This window comes from Pogonomyrmex barbatus, unplaced genomic scaffold (assembly GCF_055798465.1).
Source record: "Pogonomyrmex barbatus isolate J1 unplaced genomic scaffold, ASM5579846v1 scaffold7, whole genome shotgun sequence".
Classification (NCBI taxonomy): domain Eukaryota; kingdom Metazoa; phylum Arthropoda; class Insecta; order Hymenoptera; family Formicidae; genus Pogonomyrmex; species Pogonomyrmex barbatus.
In genome coordinates, this window is record NW_028297171.1 from 269,080 (window position 1) to 283,211 (window position 14,132).

The 14,132-nt window shown below is 28.0% G+C and overlaps 1 protein-coding gene and 2 pseudogenes across 9 annotated transcripts in view; 1 reads left to right on the top strand and 2 right to left on the bottom strand.

The window, feature by feature from the left end:
• The window catches only part of LOC105432862 (uncharacterized), a 552,262-nt gene that overhangs the window by 43,453 nt on the left and 494,677 nt on the right, over nucleotides 1-14,132 (top strand). The window contains exon 2 of one of the 9 annotated variants that reach the window (XM_089083349.1): nucleotides 11,392-11,497. The exons of 6 other annotated variants lie outside the window; for them this stretch is intronic. In XM_089083349.1, coding sequence (XP_088939475.1) covers nucleotides 11,467-11,497 — 31 coding nt within the window. In that variant the 5' untranslated portion in view covers nucleotides 11,392-11,466. Of the gene's footprint in view, nucleotides 1-11,391; nucleotides 11,498-14,132 lie in introns of those variants that run through there. 2 more of the 9 variants (XM_089083346.1, XM_089083348.1) reach the window with 2 other exon arrangements.
• Nucleotides 3,940-9,506, bottom strand: LOC148934808 (uncharacterized; annotated as a pseudogene).
• LOC148934809 (uncharacterized) lies at nucleotides 11,505-13,829 on the bottom strand (annotated as a pseudogene).

Here is a 14,132-nt window from a genome sequence, read left to right on the forward strand (position 1 = left end):
AACCTTATTAAATGTTCTGGAATTTCCAACTTATCGAAATTCGAGTGTCTTCGAAAGTTGATGGAGAGTAACATCGCTATTAACAAAATTGCAGAGAGCATTCATTTATTAGCTGACCATAATTTTCGGCTATCTCAAAGGCGGGCTTTCAATATTCCATCGCTGAATTTCCTCGGTAAAATTGTGTCCGACTTAGTTCCTACGATTGCTTATTTGGCAGCAACTTTGCAGAAGAGTTCAGTGCGGCCCATCTTTTCTATTGAAAAGATGACTCGTATAATAGTCAAAAAGGCTCCTCAGCCATAGTAAATTCGTCAACCGATGAAGCAGTACGCAAATCAATTTTCCTCCTCGCGATATGCAGGAAAACTCAAGGCCCTCTCTTTGCAAAGCTCCGATGACTCACCATGCGAGGACAGGTTTCTAGATACTAAGCTGCAACAGAAGGTTAGCTTCCCGGTCCAGAACACGGACTAGATATTAAACGCATTTGAATCGGCAGGTCGTTTAGTCCTCTTTGCGGATCATTGATGAAAGGTAACTGCAGATCCCATGGTACTAGAAGCATTAATGAGCTATAAGATCCCTTTCTTCAAGCTATTTATATCTCAGCCTGTTTTGAATAATCCATCTTTGTCCTTGACAGAAGCGAATTATTGTACAACAGAAATTAATCGTTTGCTTAAAAAAGAAGCGCTGGTTATCGTAAAGCCTTGAAAATCAATTTCTACTTTCCATTTTCTTAATTTCGAAATCGTCTGATGGTATGCGATTTATGTTGAACTTGAAAAATTGAAATTCGTACATTGCTCCAGTACACTTTAAAATGGAGGACTGGCGTACAGTGATTCGCTTCATAATCTCAAACTGTAAAATGGCCACGATCTCAAAGATGCATACTATAGGTCCCAGTGCATCCTTCATATATAGAAGGTTTTTCTGGTTTCAGTGGAAGAATATATTTTACAAGTTTTTGCCTTCTGGCTTAGCAACTGCTCCTTATAATTTTACTAAAATTGTCTGCCTTGTAGTCAAAGTTTTATGAGAGAGAGGTTTTCAATAAATCGTATATTTAAACGATTTCTTACTTTTATCACAAGAGAAGAATGTCAGGAGAATATTGATGCATCTCTAGATCTGTTCACATCTCTAGATTTCCTCATAAATTATAACAAATCCCAGTTCAGGCTCTTCTCTAGATGCAGGTATCTAGAATTTATTTTTAACCCAACAATTGATCACTGTTTCATTTGAAAGAAGGAACAAACTTCACGTTCTTGTACAAAATATTCCCCAAAAATCACAGTGCTCAAGTAGTTCGCAAGCATGATTGGTTCGCTTATATCGATTTGTCTAGCAGTATAATATGGCCTGTTGTATACTGAAAAATTTGAAAGAGAGAAATTCTTAGCCCTTGCAGCCCATTCTGGGAATTATCGTGGAAGGATGCTGATTCCCTATTTGAAGGAAGATTTCAAGATTGATGGATTAAGATATCTCTCTTTCTCTCTCTCTCTCTCTCTCACTCTCTCTCTCTCTCTCTCTCTCTCTCTCTCTCTCTCTCTCTCTCTCTCTCTCTCTCTCTCTCTCTCTCTCTCTTTCTTCAATTTCAACCAATGTAATATTATTTATATTCAAGCTTCTATGTCTGTAAAATTTTCTCAGACGCATCGTTAACGAGTTGGGAAGCCTCATACAGAAATCAACGCATGCATGGTTGGTAGACAATTAAAGATAGATCACTACATATTAATGCTTTGGAGTTAAAGGCGTCATTCTATGCCCTAAAATGTTTTGCAGCAGACCTTAAGGACTGCAATGTTCTCCTTCCTTTAGACAATACTATAGCTTTTTCTTATATAAACAAATTCGGTTCGATTCAATATCCTTTTTCATCTAACATATGGAGATGGTGTGCGAAGCGGAATATCCATCTCTTCGCATCCTACATTGCCTCGGTTGACAATGTCGTTGTAGATTTTGAATCGAAAGTCGTTAATACTGACACTGAATGGTGCTTATCAGAATAGACATTCAGACGTGTTGACAGGAGATTTGGACCGTTCGATAGATTTATTTGCGTTCGACATAGATTTATTAGCTAACGCCAAGAATGAGACGTATGTCTCTCTCTCATAATTCTTTGATTCAAGCGCATGGGCAATTGATGTGTTTACGTTATCTTGGCCCCGCTTTTATTTTTATGCTTTTCCTCCATTTATTCTGATTTCCAAATTTTTTCGCAAGATGATAGATGAGGAGACCGGGGAAATCCTAATTGTGCCTTGGTGACCTTTGCTATTAGAGTTCTCCATGTTTCTTCGTTTTTTGGTTTCTGATCCTATCATTTTGCCATCCTCTCAATTTTTATTGTCTGCATCTTTCAGGAGTCAACATCCGGAATGGAGAGAGCTTTCCCTGGCAGCAGGCAAGCTTAGAAAAGCTTTTCAATTACAAGTAGTACCATCAGCAACACTAGATATTATTCTTATTTCACTCCTACAATCAACCAATGTATTCAATACCATGCGTTCTGCAATCTCTATCATCACGGATAAAGACGTGGATAATCATCCTCTAGTTAAGCAGTTTTGTAGGGGTGCCAATTTTATTAAGTCATAAAGGCTTCATTATGATTTCATCTGGGACTTAGCACCTATGGTTACAAAACTGCAACCCATATTTCCATATGCTATCTTATCATTGAACGTTATCACGAAGAAACTAGTGCTTCTCTTAGCATTGGGATCTGGACAACGCGCTTAAACTCTTAGTTTAAAATAGCATAAAATAGCATAAAAATTTCAGTTCCGAGTCGTGCGCAACTGCTACTTATTTTCTTTTGCTTTTATAATTGTTCGGAGCTTTGTATTTTTTCTTTATTAGAACGTTACTTAAACATAACTGAAAGTTTACATTCGCTTGAGTGTAACACGTTATTCAAAGCATGCGTAAAATTTCATAGAGCAATAGGAATCCAAACAATATGTCGTTGGATTTGTGACAGCTTGGAGGAATGTGGAGTAGAGGACGATTTCTCAGCACAGTACTCGACATGCCTCTACTTTCCTGGCTGCTAGGAACAAAGTCGCTATAGATCTCTTAAGAGAGCTGCGGGTTGGTCCGGGGAATCTCGTGTCTTTGCAAGGTGTTTTACAATCATCCCATAATCAATCCAAATGAATTTAATAACGTTATTCTTTTATCATAAATATCAATAACATTTATCATCAAAGCATTGGATATGTCATTTTTTGTTTTCATAATAGATATGTATTTTATGTTTCTAATATTTTAAGCTTTATGTTTCTAATGTAATGGATATCTGTTGCTAATCTTATGCTACTAATGTTTTAAGTTATTATCCTAATATGTTGCCTTAATATTCTCAGTTAAATTCTTGTTTATTTTATTACTATTTGTAGCCTCTGATGCTTAGGCTACTCGAATTTTGTTATGGACTGATACTATTTTGTATGCAATAAAATAATAATAACTGGATTTTAACGGCAAATCGCCCTCTTTAAATAACTATTTAATTATCCATCCGGACGAGACACTATAATTGTTCAATTAAATATTATTGTAGATGTTTGAAAAAAATTATTTAATTATGTCTATATATTTTTTGTACAATAAATAAAATTTTTAAATAGTTATTGTAATAATTTGAAAATTAATTTATTTTCAAATTATTGCAACAACTAAATAAATAATTTTTACAATAATTAAATAAATAATTTTTTTCTAACATCTACAATAATATAAATATTTTTTCTTTGCTCAAGAACAGCCTGTATAAAATGCATCGAAATATCCCGACCAGTCACCTGGTGTTTCCCTTGTAAGCGATTTGTCTTAGCTCTTTAAAATAATGAGGCTAGAGGCAGCGCTATACGTGAGGCGACGGGGGATGAGCGCGCCTTTTTCTTTTGAATGGAATTGTGAACTGTGTTGACAAAGTGATGAAAAGACGGCTACTTAGTTATTTAATTAGCCATCCGGACGAGACACCAGGCATAATCTCAATTGAACTTCACTTTACGAGTTCGTTTGATTGACAATTTTTAATGAGAATTAAAAATTAAACATAATTCGAGAAAGCTCGAGAAAATTCGAAAAGAAAATAAGTATGAAAGCTCGGACACGTGTGTATATATAATTTCGTTACAATGATATTACAATGATATGGAGATTGTTGAATAGGATTTTATCGGAGAACCATGTAATTGTTAAATTGAATTTTCGATGTGCTACTATCATTCTATTTAGTTTGTATAATTTTTCTATATAATCGTTATATCGTTCTATATAATCTATATAATTTATATAATCGTAAATATATAAATTTTTGCATAACTTTATATAACATAAAAGATGAGTAATATATTACTTTTAAAAAAGGTAAAAAATAACGCCAAGTTCACGCGCCTGTTTTCTTATTTATGTTAAAAGAAAGAATTTTATACAAAAATTTCCATCTATAAAAGTCTTTTTAATAAATTTCATATTGGTACAAAAGATGTGAAGAACTGGCGGCAACTTCTAATTTAATAAAATAAAAAGAGTTTTACATTGAAATACATTTTATTTTGTAGTTCATTTTTATTTGAAAAATCGTTTCATTATTTCTACAAAAAACATATCAAAAATTGGCACAAACTTTTAATTATATGAAATAGAAAAGAAACTTTGCAAAGGTAAAAAAAGATGTTATCAATCCAAAATTAATGTCAATTTGTAGTTGCCAAAAAAATTTTATTGAATTATTGTACTTGTGTTTATATACAAGTAAAATATAAAAGAAAATCTGATGTGTAAGAAAAAAAATGACGACAAAAACTTGGCGCGCCCGAGTTGCATTAAAACTACTTTTAATAACAATGAATTATGTGGCAGACAAATAGAAAACAGTTTGAATTAAAATTTAATATATTTTAAGGTTTTTTATTTATTTATTTATTTTTAAATTTATTTTTTTTAATATTAACTAAATAAAATTAATGAAATATACATATAATTAATTATTAATTAATGAAACATTTTTTACATAAATAATGCAAGAAACTTAAGAATTTATTTTATTAGAATCCAGTATAAATGCATATGTTTTAATAAACTTTTTTTAATATTATATACTTACCATACATATAATAAAGAAATTATATAAATATTAAAGAAAAATATATATAAATATAAATAAAAATTATATAAAAAATTTATTACAAATAATTTGAAAAGTAATATATACATTATTAATGTAAAAAGATAAACAGTAAGAGTGCAATATAATATAATAAGTATGTATGTGTTTTAATGCGACCCGGTCAAGTTTTTATACGTCGTTTTTTTTTCTTACACATCAGATTTTCTTTTATATGTATTTTTATATTGTATTTTATTGTATTCTTTTCTTCATATAATTAAAAGTTTATGCCAATTTTTGATATCATGTTTTTTGTAGAAATAATGAAACGATTTTTCAAATAAAAATGAACTACAAAATAAAATGTATTTCAATGTAAAGCTCTTTTTATTTTATTAAATTAAAAGTTGGCGCCAGTTCTTTACATCACATCTTTTGTATCAATATGAAATTTATTATTAAAAAAACTTTTATAGATAAAAATTTTTGTATAAAATTCTTTCTTTTACATAAATAAGAAAACGGGCGTGAACTTGGCGTTATTTTTTACCTTTTTTAAAAGGTAATTTTATTAGGATATCACTCATTTTTTTAGTAACAAATAGTATTTATTATTTAGCATATTTGAAACATTTTATTACTTTATATATACTAGAAAAAACAATCAGTATTCAATTATTATTTTTTAATAATTTTTTAATAAATCTTTTTTTAAAAAAATATATACATATTTTTTGCTCCTCTAGGCCATTTTTTGTTGTTAATTTGCGCATTATCAATGTCTATCTATCCAGACGTTTCATCTCTACATATACTTATATAATGACCATCTTTAATAAATGATCCATGATGAAAAATGGCATTCATTTATAAAATTGTCTTCCTACTGACATTGTAGTTGTTGATACTGCACGCAAATTAAATTGATCTATTTTTATTAATTTACCATTTTGTTCTGAAAATAATTGTAAATAAATGATAAGTATTTCTTGTGTTAATGTTAATTCTTTTTTAAATATTGTATCTTTTCCTGTACAATTTTTACATAGGTTATGAGAGTGATACCACCTCGAAAAAGTAATATTTAATAAATTATTAAGATCGTAACTGTCTTTCTTTAAATTAGTAATGGGAATTGAAATAAGAATATTATCATTAGTAATAATAATTGTATTATCACAAGTTTTGCACCGTATAGTGGAACGTATTTGATGCTTAACTAGATTTTTAATATAATCATATTTTTCACAGATAGCTATGAGAAATTCAGATGCATCTTGTTTTATACAGCTAGAAAAATTACCTCCTAAATCTTGTCGTACTGTAAATGTATTCAAATCAGATATTCCGTTTTCATATCGATTCATTAATATACCTAAAACATAATTTATCACACTCAAAAATTTGTTTTCTAATAACATTTAAATGCAAAAGACAATTTAATTGCAAAACTGCATTTGCGTAAGATGAAACTTTATCCTTATTTTGGAACCCATGTATTACCCAAACAGTATTTTTTTGAACCGTTTCATATAATTCTTGAACAGAAGAAATAACTTTTTTGGTAATGTCCATAAAGTATCTTTTATTTTAGTATATTTTTGTTTTAAAATAGTAATCAATTTCGCTTCTGATTTATACGTTTGTTTTAATCAATTATATTTAATAATTGCATCTTCACTAGCTTTTATAGATGAGGGATCGTAATTAATTAAATACAAACCTTCTCTAGATGTTACTTGTGACAAAGCAACATAAACTTGTCCTGCATTAAATACAGAATTACCAATGTCCATAATAGCATTTTATAAACTTAATCCTTGGCTTTTATGAATAATGATTCCATAACTTAATGATAATGGAAATTGTTTTCTGATAACGTAAACTCTATCCATCACTTGAAATTTAACGCTGATTCTTTCAATCAAGTATTTTGAACCTGTAGGTAATAAAAGTTTGATCTTTTCTATATTCAATATTTATATCTTGAACAATTGATATTACTTTCGCGATTGTACCATTTACCAGTTCCAAATTAGCATCTATATTACGTCTTATCATTACTTTTGCTCCAATCTTAATAACAATTTGTTTCGAAAATCCAGCTGTTCTAGTATCATCTTCATCATTTTTCGATAATACTTTCAATACTTTCTTTTTTATGTATGGAATACAATTTATCGTGTCTTCAGCAATTAATAATATTTCTTTTGAATTAATACAATTTTATTAATTATTATTAATGCAATTCAACTTTACAGTGTTTAAAATATCACACATATGACAAGTAGGAAGTAAATACACAGTGTCAACTGTAAATTGATAATAAAATTACATATTTCCTCCAATCTTGAATTAAAAGAAGTATTCGTAAAGGATATTTTTCTATTTTGAAGAATCTCGTGATCTGAATTTATCAATAAACCAATACGAATACACGATAACAATTCACGATAAGCCATATCTCCTTGCTGTCGCATATTAATTATCAATTCATCATATTCAAATAATGTAGTCCACAAATTAATGATTCCTAAAGTGCCAATATATTTATCAATTTTTTCTTTTAATAAATGAACAAAAACAAAATCTTCGTGTAAGAAGATAATTGAAGAAGATCTCCAAATAAAAGAATATGTTTTCTACCAAGTCATTATTACATTCAGTAGTGTCATATACCATATTTCAGATAATCGAAGATGTATATATATTAAAATTAAATTAGATATCATTGATATTTCATCTATTATAAAAAGGATAACATCATCATCATTTAAATTCGCTCGTAAAACTTTCAATACATGATCAGATAATTGTTTATATTTAAGAGTATGACCATGTTCAACAGATAATTGGAACAATCTGTGAATTGTCTATATTAAATACTGCAATACCTGTAGATGCTGCTACAGCAGTTTCTTTATTAAGATTTTGTTTTATCCATTTAATAGTCTTAATTAGAAAACTTTTTCCAGTACCACCTTCACCGCTAACATATAATCGTAATACTGATTTATTTAATTTAATAGTGCTAATAACTCTATCAAGTACTCTCTTTTGATCCATGTTTAATTTTATTATCATTTTCAGAAACATCCTCTTCTTTAATTTTAGCTCCAAGATCTTTAAAGTCTTGGTTCATGGCTTCACCCACCTCTATGTTTTGCACACCTATTGTATTTTCTGGATCATTTTGAGATGCATTTTTTTGTTTTTGCAATTCATTATCTAGATATTTCTGAACTAACTGTTTTGCAGTTTCAAATGCCGTTTTCAATTCTTCTAATTTGTCGTGATATTGTAATGTTTCTATAAGATATAATTTAATTCTGTGAAATGATTCTTTGTGGTTATATCCATTTTTAAGGTTATCTAGTTTCCGCCATTGAAACATAAGTAATAGTGCAAAGAAATATTTTTCTGGCTGTGTATGAACGTCATATCTGTAATGATTAACTAAATGTTTACGTTGCCGTCGTTTAAGATAATAATTTCTTCCTATCTTATGGTATTCAATATCTTCATTTTATGGTTTAGTTTTTGTGATATCATACCATTGCACAAATTCATAAAGAGATGTATGTTCCAATTCTTCTGGTCTATTTGGATAATGATCATCTATTACAGACGGACAATATATCCGTAGATTCATTGTCAAGAATTTCAATATCCTTACAACTTTTCAATTTTCTGGATCATATCTGATTAACATCTAACCATTTAATAGTTGTATTTCGATCAGTTCCATATAAAGGAATACCTAACAATGTATCGGCAGCTTCAAGAGCACCGCATTCTCTATTATTCGTAAATCGCATACCAATATTCTAAAGACAATTTGCTAATGATTTATTTTTATTATTTTTGTAGTTAAGAATAGGTTCAGACAACTCACATTTTCCTGCTTTATTCATATATTTAGTAATGTACCAGGTTAGAAGAGACGACTTTTCACCAATAAATTGAATATCCATGTTTCCTTCCCACGCAGTAAGAAGAACAGGATTGTAATCATTAATGTTAATTTCTTCATTCGTTCTGGGAATATCGTATAATTTATTTCTGCATTTTAATTGTTTTCTACATGCTATGGAACTTACGACATCTCGTATTTGTAATGTTTCTATCACAGAACGAGGAAAGCCAAAACGACATTTATAAACGAATATAAACGAATAACTTTGCGTCCCACTTTCTTAGAACGGAGACAATAATTATTATGCACATGTTGTTGATGTATTAACACGTCTGTATAATAAGGAGAAATATTTTTATTTGGTATTTTACAACTTATATATTGTAAAATAAATTTCGAAATGTCTTCATTAGAAGATTCCCCAAGAATCGGCGCATTTTTTATTCAAATTAATATATAAAAATGTTGTATTCCTCTTCCTTGATATTCTCGTCGCCAAAAATAATGCGCAACTTCTCTGATCAGATGATTTTTTGAACAAATAAAATCAAGCATTGCATGGAACTTATTATCCAGAAATCTTGATACTGGATCTATAGCAACAAGTGCACTAATAGATAATGATGTAGGAAAATTGTTTTCTTTATTTACTTCTCAAAGATACTCGCCTAAATCTTCCCACAACCATTCGCTCGGACTTAGTGTTAAAAACCAAGTTGCAGGACCATAATATTGTGTCATGCAATTTAAATCACTTCTCGGTTTACGAGAATATTGTTCCGTAATTTTTCAAAGAAAATATTGTACTCAAATTAGATTCCAAAAGTTCTTTTGACATTGCTTCTAAATATTCTCCAGCTATAACGAAGACGTGGATTAGTTACATTCATTTTATGATAAATTCCACGACTTAGTTGACGAATATTTGCATTATTTAATGAATAAAATAATGAATAAAATACTGTTGATTTAATCTATATTGAGAGTGTTTTGATGTCAAGCGACATTTAATAAATTCATGTTCATTAAGTTTAACTGATCTGGTTTCATGTTGTCCATTAATGCCAAAAGGATATAAATCTGGAAAACATAATAAATCTAAATATTTTTCACGATTATCTAAGGGCAATTCTTGAACTTTTAACATCTGATACAAAGCTGTTGCACTTTTATTAATTCTTTTTCCGTACAAAGAATATATAGTATATTGCTCATAATATTAATTTCATCAGTAATCTGTGTTAACATTGCTTTATGTTGATCTTCCGTTATAGATTCTATATTTTCTTTTTTTTGAATTTCAGATTTTGAATTATGTAATAACTCATGATTATTTAATGCGGTTACTGTATCAGTTTCTACTTTTTCTAAGTAAAATTCCGGATTGTCTAAATTTTTGCAGTTGTAATTCGTTATGTACTTTTGGTAAAATAATATAACAGAGAATATAACAAATTATTACTTTTTAACCATTTCAAAACGTCAAATACTTTCTCAGTATTCACCAATTCTTCCCAAAATAATTTTCGATTTTGTGAGAATACTTCTAATTAAGACATATAATTCATGATTTATATTTAATGCATCAATATTGGAACACAATTTTTTTAACGTTTCTTGTAAAGGAAGTGGCAAATGAAATGTTCTTCCTTTTACTTTTGGTATCATTTGTTTGTGAGGCAATTTTTTATTTATAACAGTTTATTCCATTTTAATGACCGTTTGAAAATTCTATTTTAAGGATCGTTTGAAATGCTTTAGCTCTCTGTATAAGAATTTTTTCGAATGTGTTCAAAGAAGATATCACTTCAGGTACATTATCTGCCATAAGATTATTCATAATGCAATAAGGTAATAAACCTTGATGAAATTTTCGGTAACATAATTGCATATATACTGTGGATTAATACTTTTGTGTTTAACATATATCATTAAATCTCTCCATGCTGGAATATCTATTTTTTGAACTTTACTAACTTCAGAAATATTTCTTTTATAGCAAAATCTCTCACATGATACGCAAACATATTGTATCCATTGAACGTTCAGTGAACGCTTTAAATGTATGATATTTAGAAATAATATTCATATAGAAATAATATTATAGTCTTCACTCAAAACAATATCAGAATTTTGATACTTATATGTATTTTATTTTTTCCTGTGCTGAAGTAATAATTTTATTCAATATATCTAAATCAGTGCTAGTTAATGCCGTATCAAGTTCTAACATTCTTTACATAATTATATCTACATAATTATATTCTAACATTTTTCGATAAAAATGTGTAAGTCTATATATTAAGCGTCTAATATGTCTTATTTGTAGAAAATGCGGAGATAATAGTTGAATTGGCAGAAACATTGCTTTACAATTAGTTAAATCGATATAACATCTATATGGATGACCCAATCTTTTACTTGGAGTTTTTATGGTAGATATACAATTATGAATACATTGTATTATTTTGATATATTTTTTAAAGTGCACATATTTATATTTTTAAGAACTTTTTGATATTTATGAATTAAAATCTCATCAATTTTACATGATGTATCGCACAACCACGACTTTTTTGCTCGTGCTGCTATTAAAGATAACATATTTACGACTTGTCCTTCTGTATTTATTATTAATGATTTTAAAATTATTTTTTCATATGTAGATTCTATAAAATAATTTTCTTATGAAGTCGTATGTCTAGACATTCCACATAATGCGTATAATTTTTCTTCAATTGTAGAACATTTATTAACCAAAGTTAAATATACCTCTGATTTTTTTTTAAGTATAGTTAATACCTTGTACATACTACGAACGTAATTATTTCTGATGTACATGCTCCGTACAATTTTCTCGGCTTGTAAACGTTCTTTAATATCTTCTTTAATATTAAGTTTATTTGCAATATTTTTTGTAAATGTTTCTAAATTACCAGAAATTTTTATAAAATTTTTGGATCTAAATTTTTCATATCGTTTTAATAATTTTTTGTACATCAAGTTTTTTTAATGCAACTACAGATTTAGCAGTTCTTTTTAGATAATATCGCTTATTATAGAGCCATTTTTTATTAGGATCTAAAAATTTTTGTTTATATTGTTCAGATTGTTTATTTATAATATAACGCATGCATTTTTGTTCACATATTTTTAAACGATTATTTGCATATCGTTGTCGATCTTTAATATGATTATGTTCAACATTTTCTTGATATCGACATCGCTTTTTAGCACGATTATCTATTAGATTTTTATTATATAGGCAGCGCTTTTTAGCACGATTATTTTCTAGATTTTCATTATATTGACGCCGCTTTTTAACACGTTTACTTTCCAAATATTCTTTATCTTTGGTAATATACTTTTTTTCACTTTGACGTATTGAACGCATATAAGCTGCTTTAGCTTCTCTGTCTTTAATTACTGCTAATGGCAACACTTTATTACAGCACTGTGTGAATCTTGAGGAAAATGTTCAATTATATTAGTTTCTAAAATTTTTAATGTAAGCGCATTAAACTATGATTATATTTTACTTTTTTTGGTTTAATATTAAATAACAATGAAACTGCAAAAGCTATTGCGAAAACAATCACGCGCAATCATTGCTATTTGGTTGACGTTGCATAACAGGAAACTTAACTGCATTATTTTTTTCAAAGTTATATGTTGTAATATGTTATAAATAATCTTTTTAAGAATTGTTCATGATGTATATGTAATTTTGTACCATTTAATGAATCATATATAAAAATATTTTTAATAGTAACTACATACTCAATATCCATCATATGGATCAGATGAATTATGTAATATTTGTATATGTTTTTTATTTATTGGTATAGGTTGTATTGTTTCAAGACATTGTATTCACCATGTTTCAAGGTGTATATTTAGAATAATTTTGTAATAGATGATGGAAATGTTCCACATGTATGTCTATCAACCATTCACCATTAATAATTATATTTTCATCTATAGGCATTAAAGTCATAAGTTTCTTTTTGTGAATAGACATTTTCTCTCTTTAATCTAAATTAATTGTACTATATATCAGCGATTATAGCAGCCATTATACAGCATTAAGCAGAAAATTAAGGCAGCCGTTATACAGCGCCAAGCAGAAAATATACATTATAGCAGCTGATATACAGCGCCGAAGCTGATATATAATATTATTTTGCTTTATCTGATTTGACCTGTAAAAGAAAAATATTTATGTAATATAATTCATTTATTATTTTTATAAAATAATTTAATGATTCATCGTCAAATTTCTTATTTAATAATTTATCAATTAATATTGTTTTTTTAAATTTATTTTTCTTTTTTAAAATTATTTTGAATTTGTATTAAATGATTGTAAATATGACATCTTATTATATTGGATCACATAAAATCAACTTGAATAACACTCATAATTTTGGAAATAAAAAAAAATGCTTAAAGCAAAAATTGGTTAATACCAATTTATCTCATTATTCTGTATAAAAGTATTAAGATACAAAAAATTAATTACTTAATATTTTATATTTTATGTTAAAATAGTATGATAAAAGTATGATAATAGTATGATAAAAGTATAGTATGATAAAATATAAAATATTTCGTCAACTACAAATTTTTCGTTTATTTTAAAAAATAACTTTACTATTGCATGAGGCCCTCCTCGATAATAAATAATTTTTAATTCCAGTATTTCTTTTTATCTTCAACCCATAGGTGTTATTTAGATAGCCAATATTAAATGACTATGTATCGTAAATAGAATACTTGAAATTATGAAATTATGAAATTATGAAATTTGTCCAATGAATCACTTCAAAAATTAATAACAGAATAGATATATATATATATATATATATATACACATATATATATTCTGTTATTAATTTTTGAAGTGATTCATTGGACAAATTTCATAATTTCATAATTTCATAATTTCAAGTATTCTATTTACGATACATAGTCATTTAATATTGGCTATCTAAATAACACCTATGGGTTGAAGATAAATTATATATTATAATAATTATAATAATAGTTAAAACTCCGCCTATTGTAATT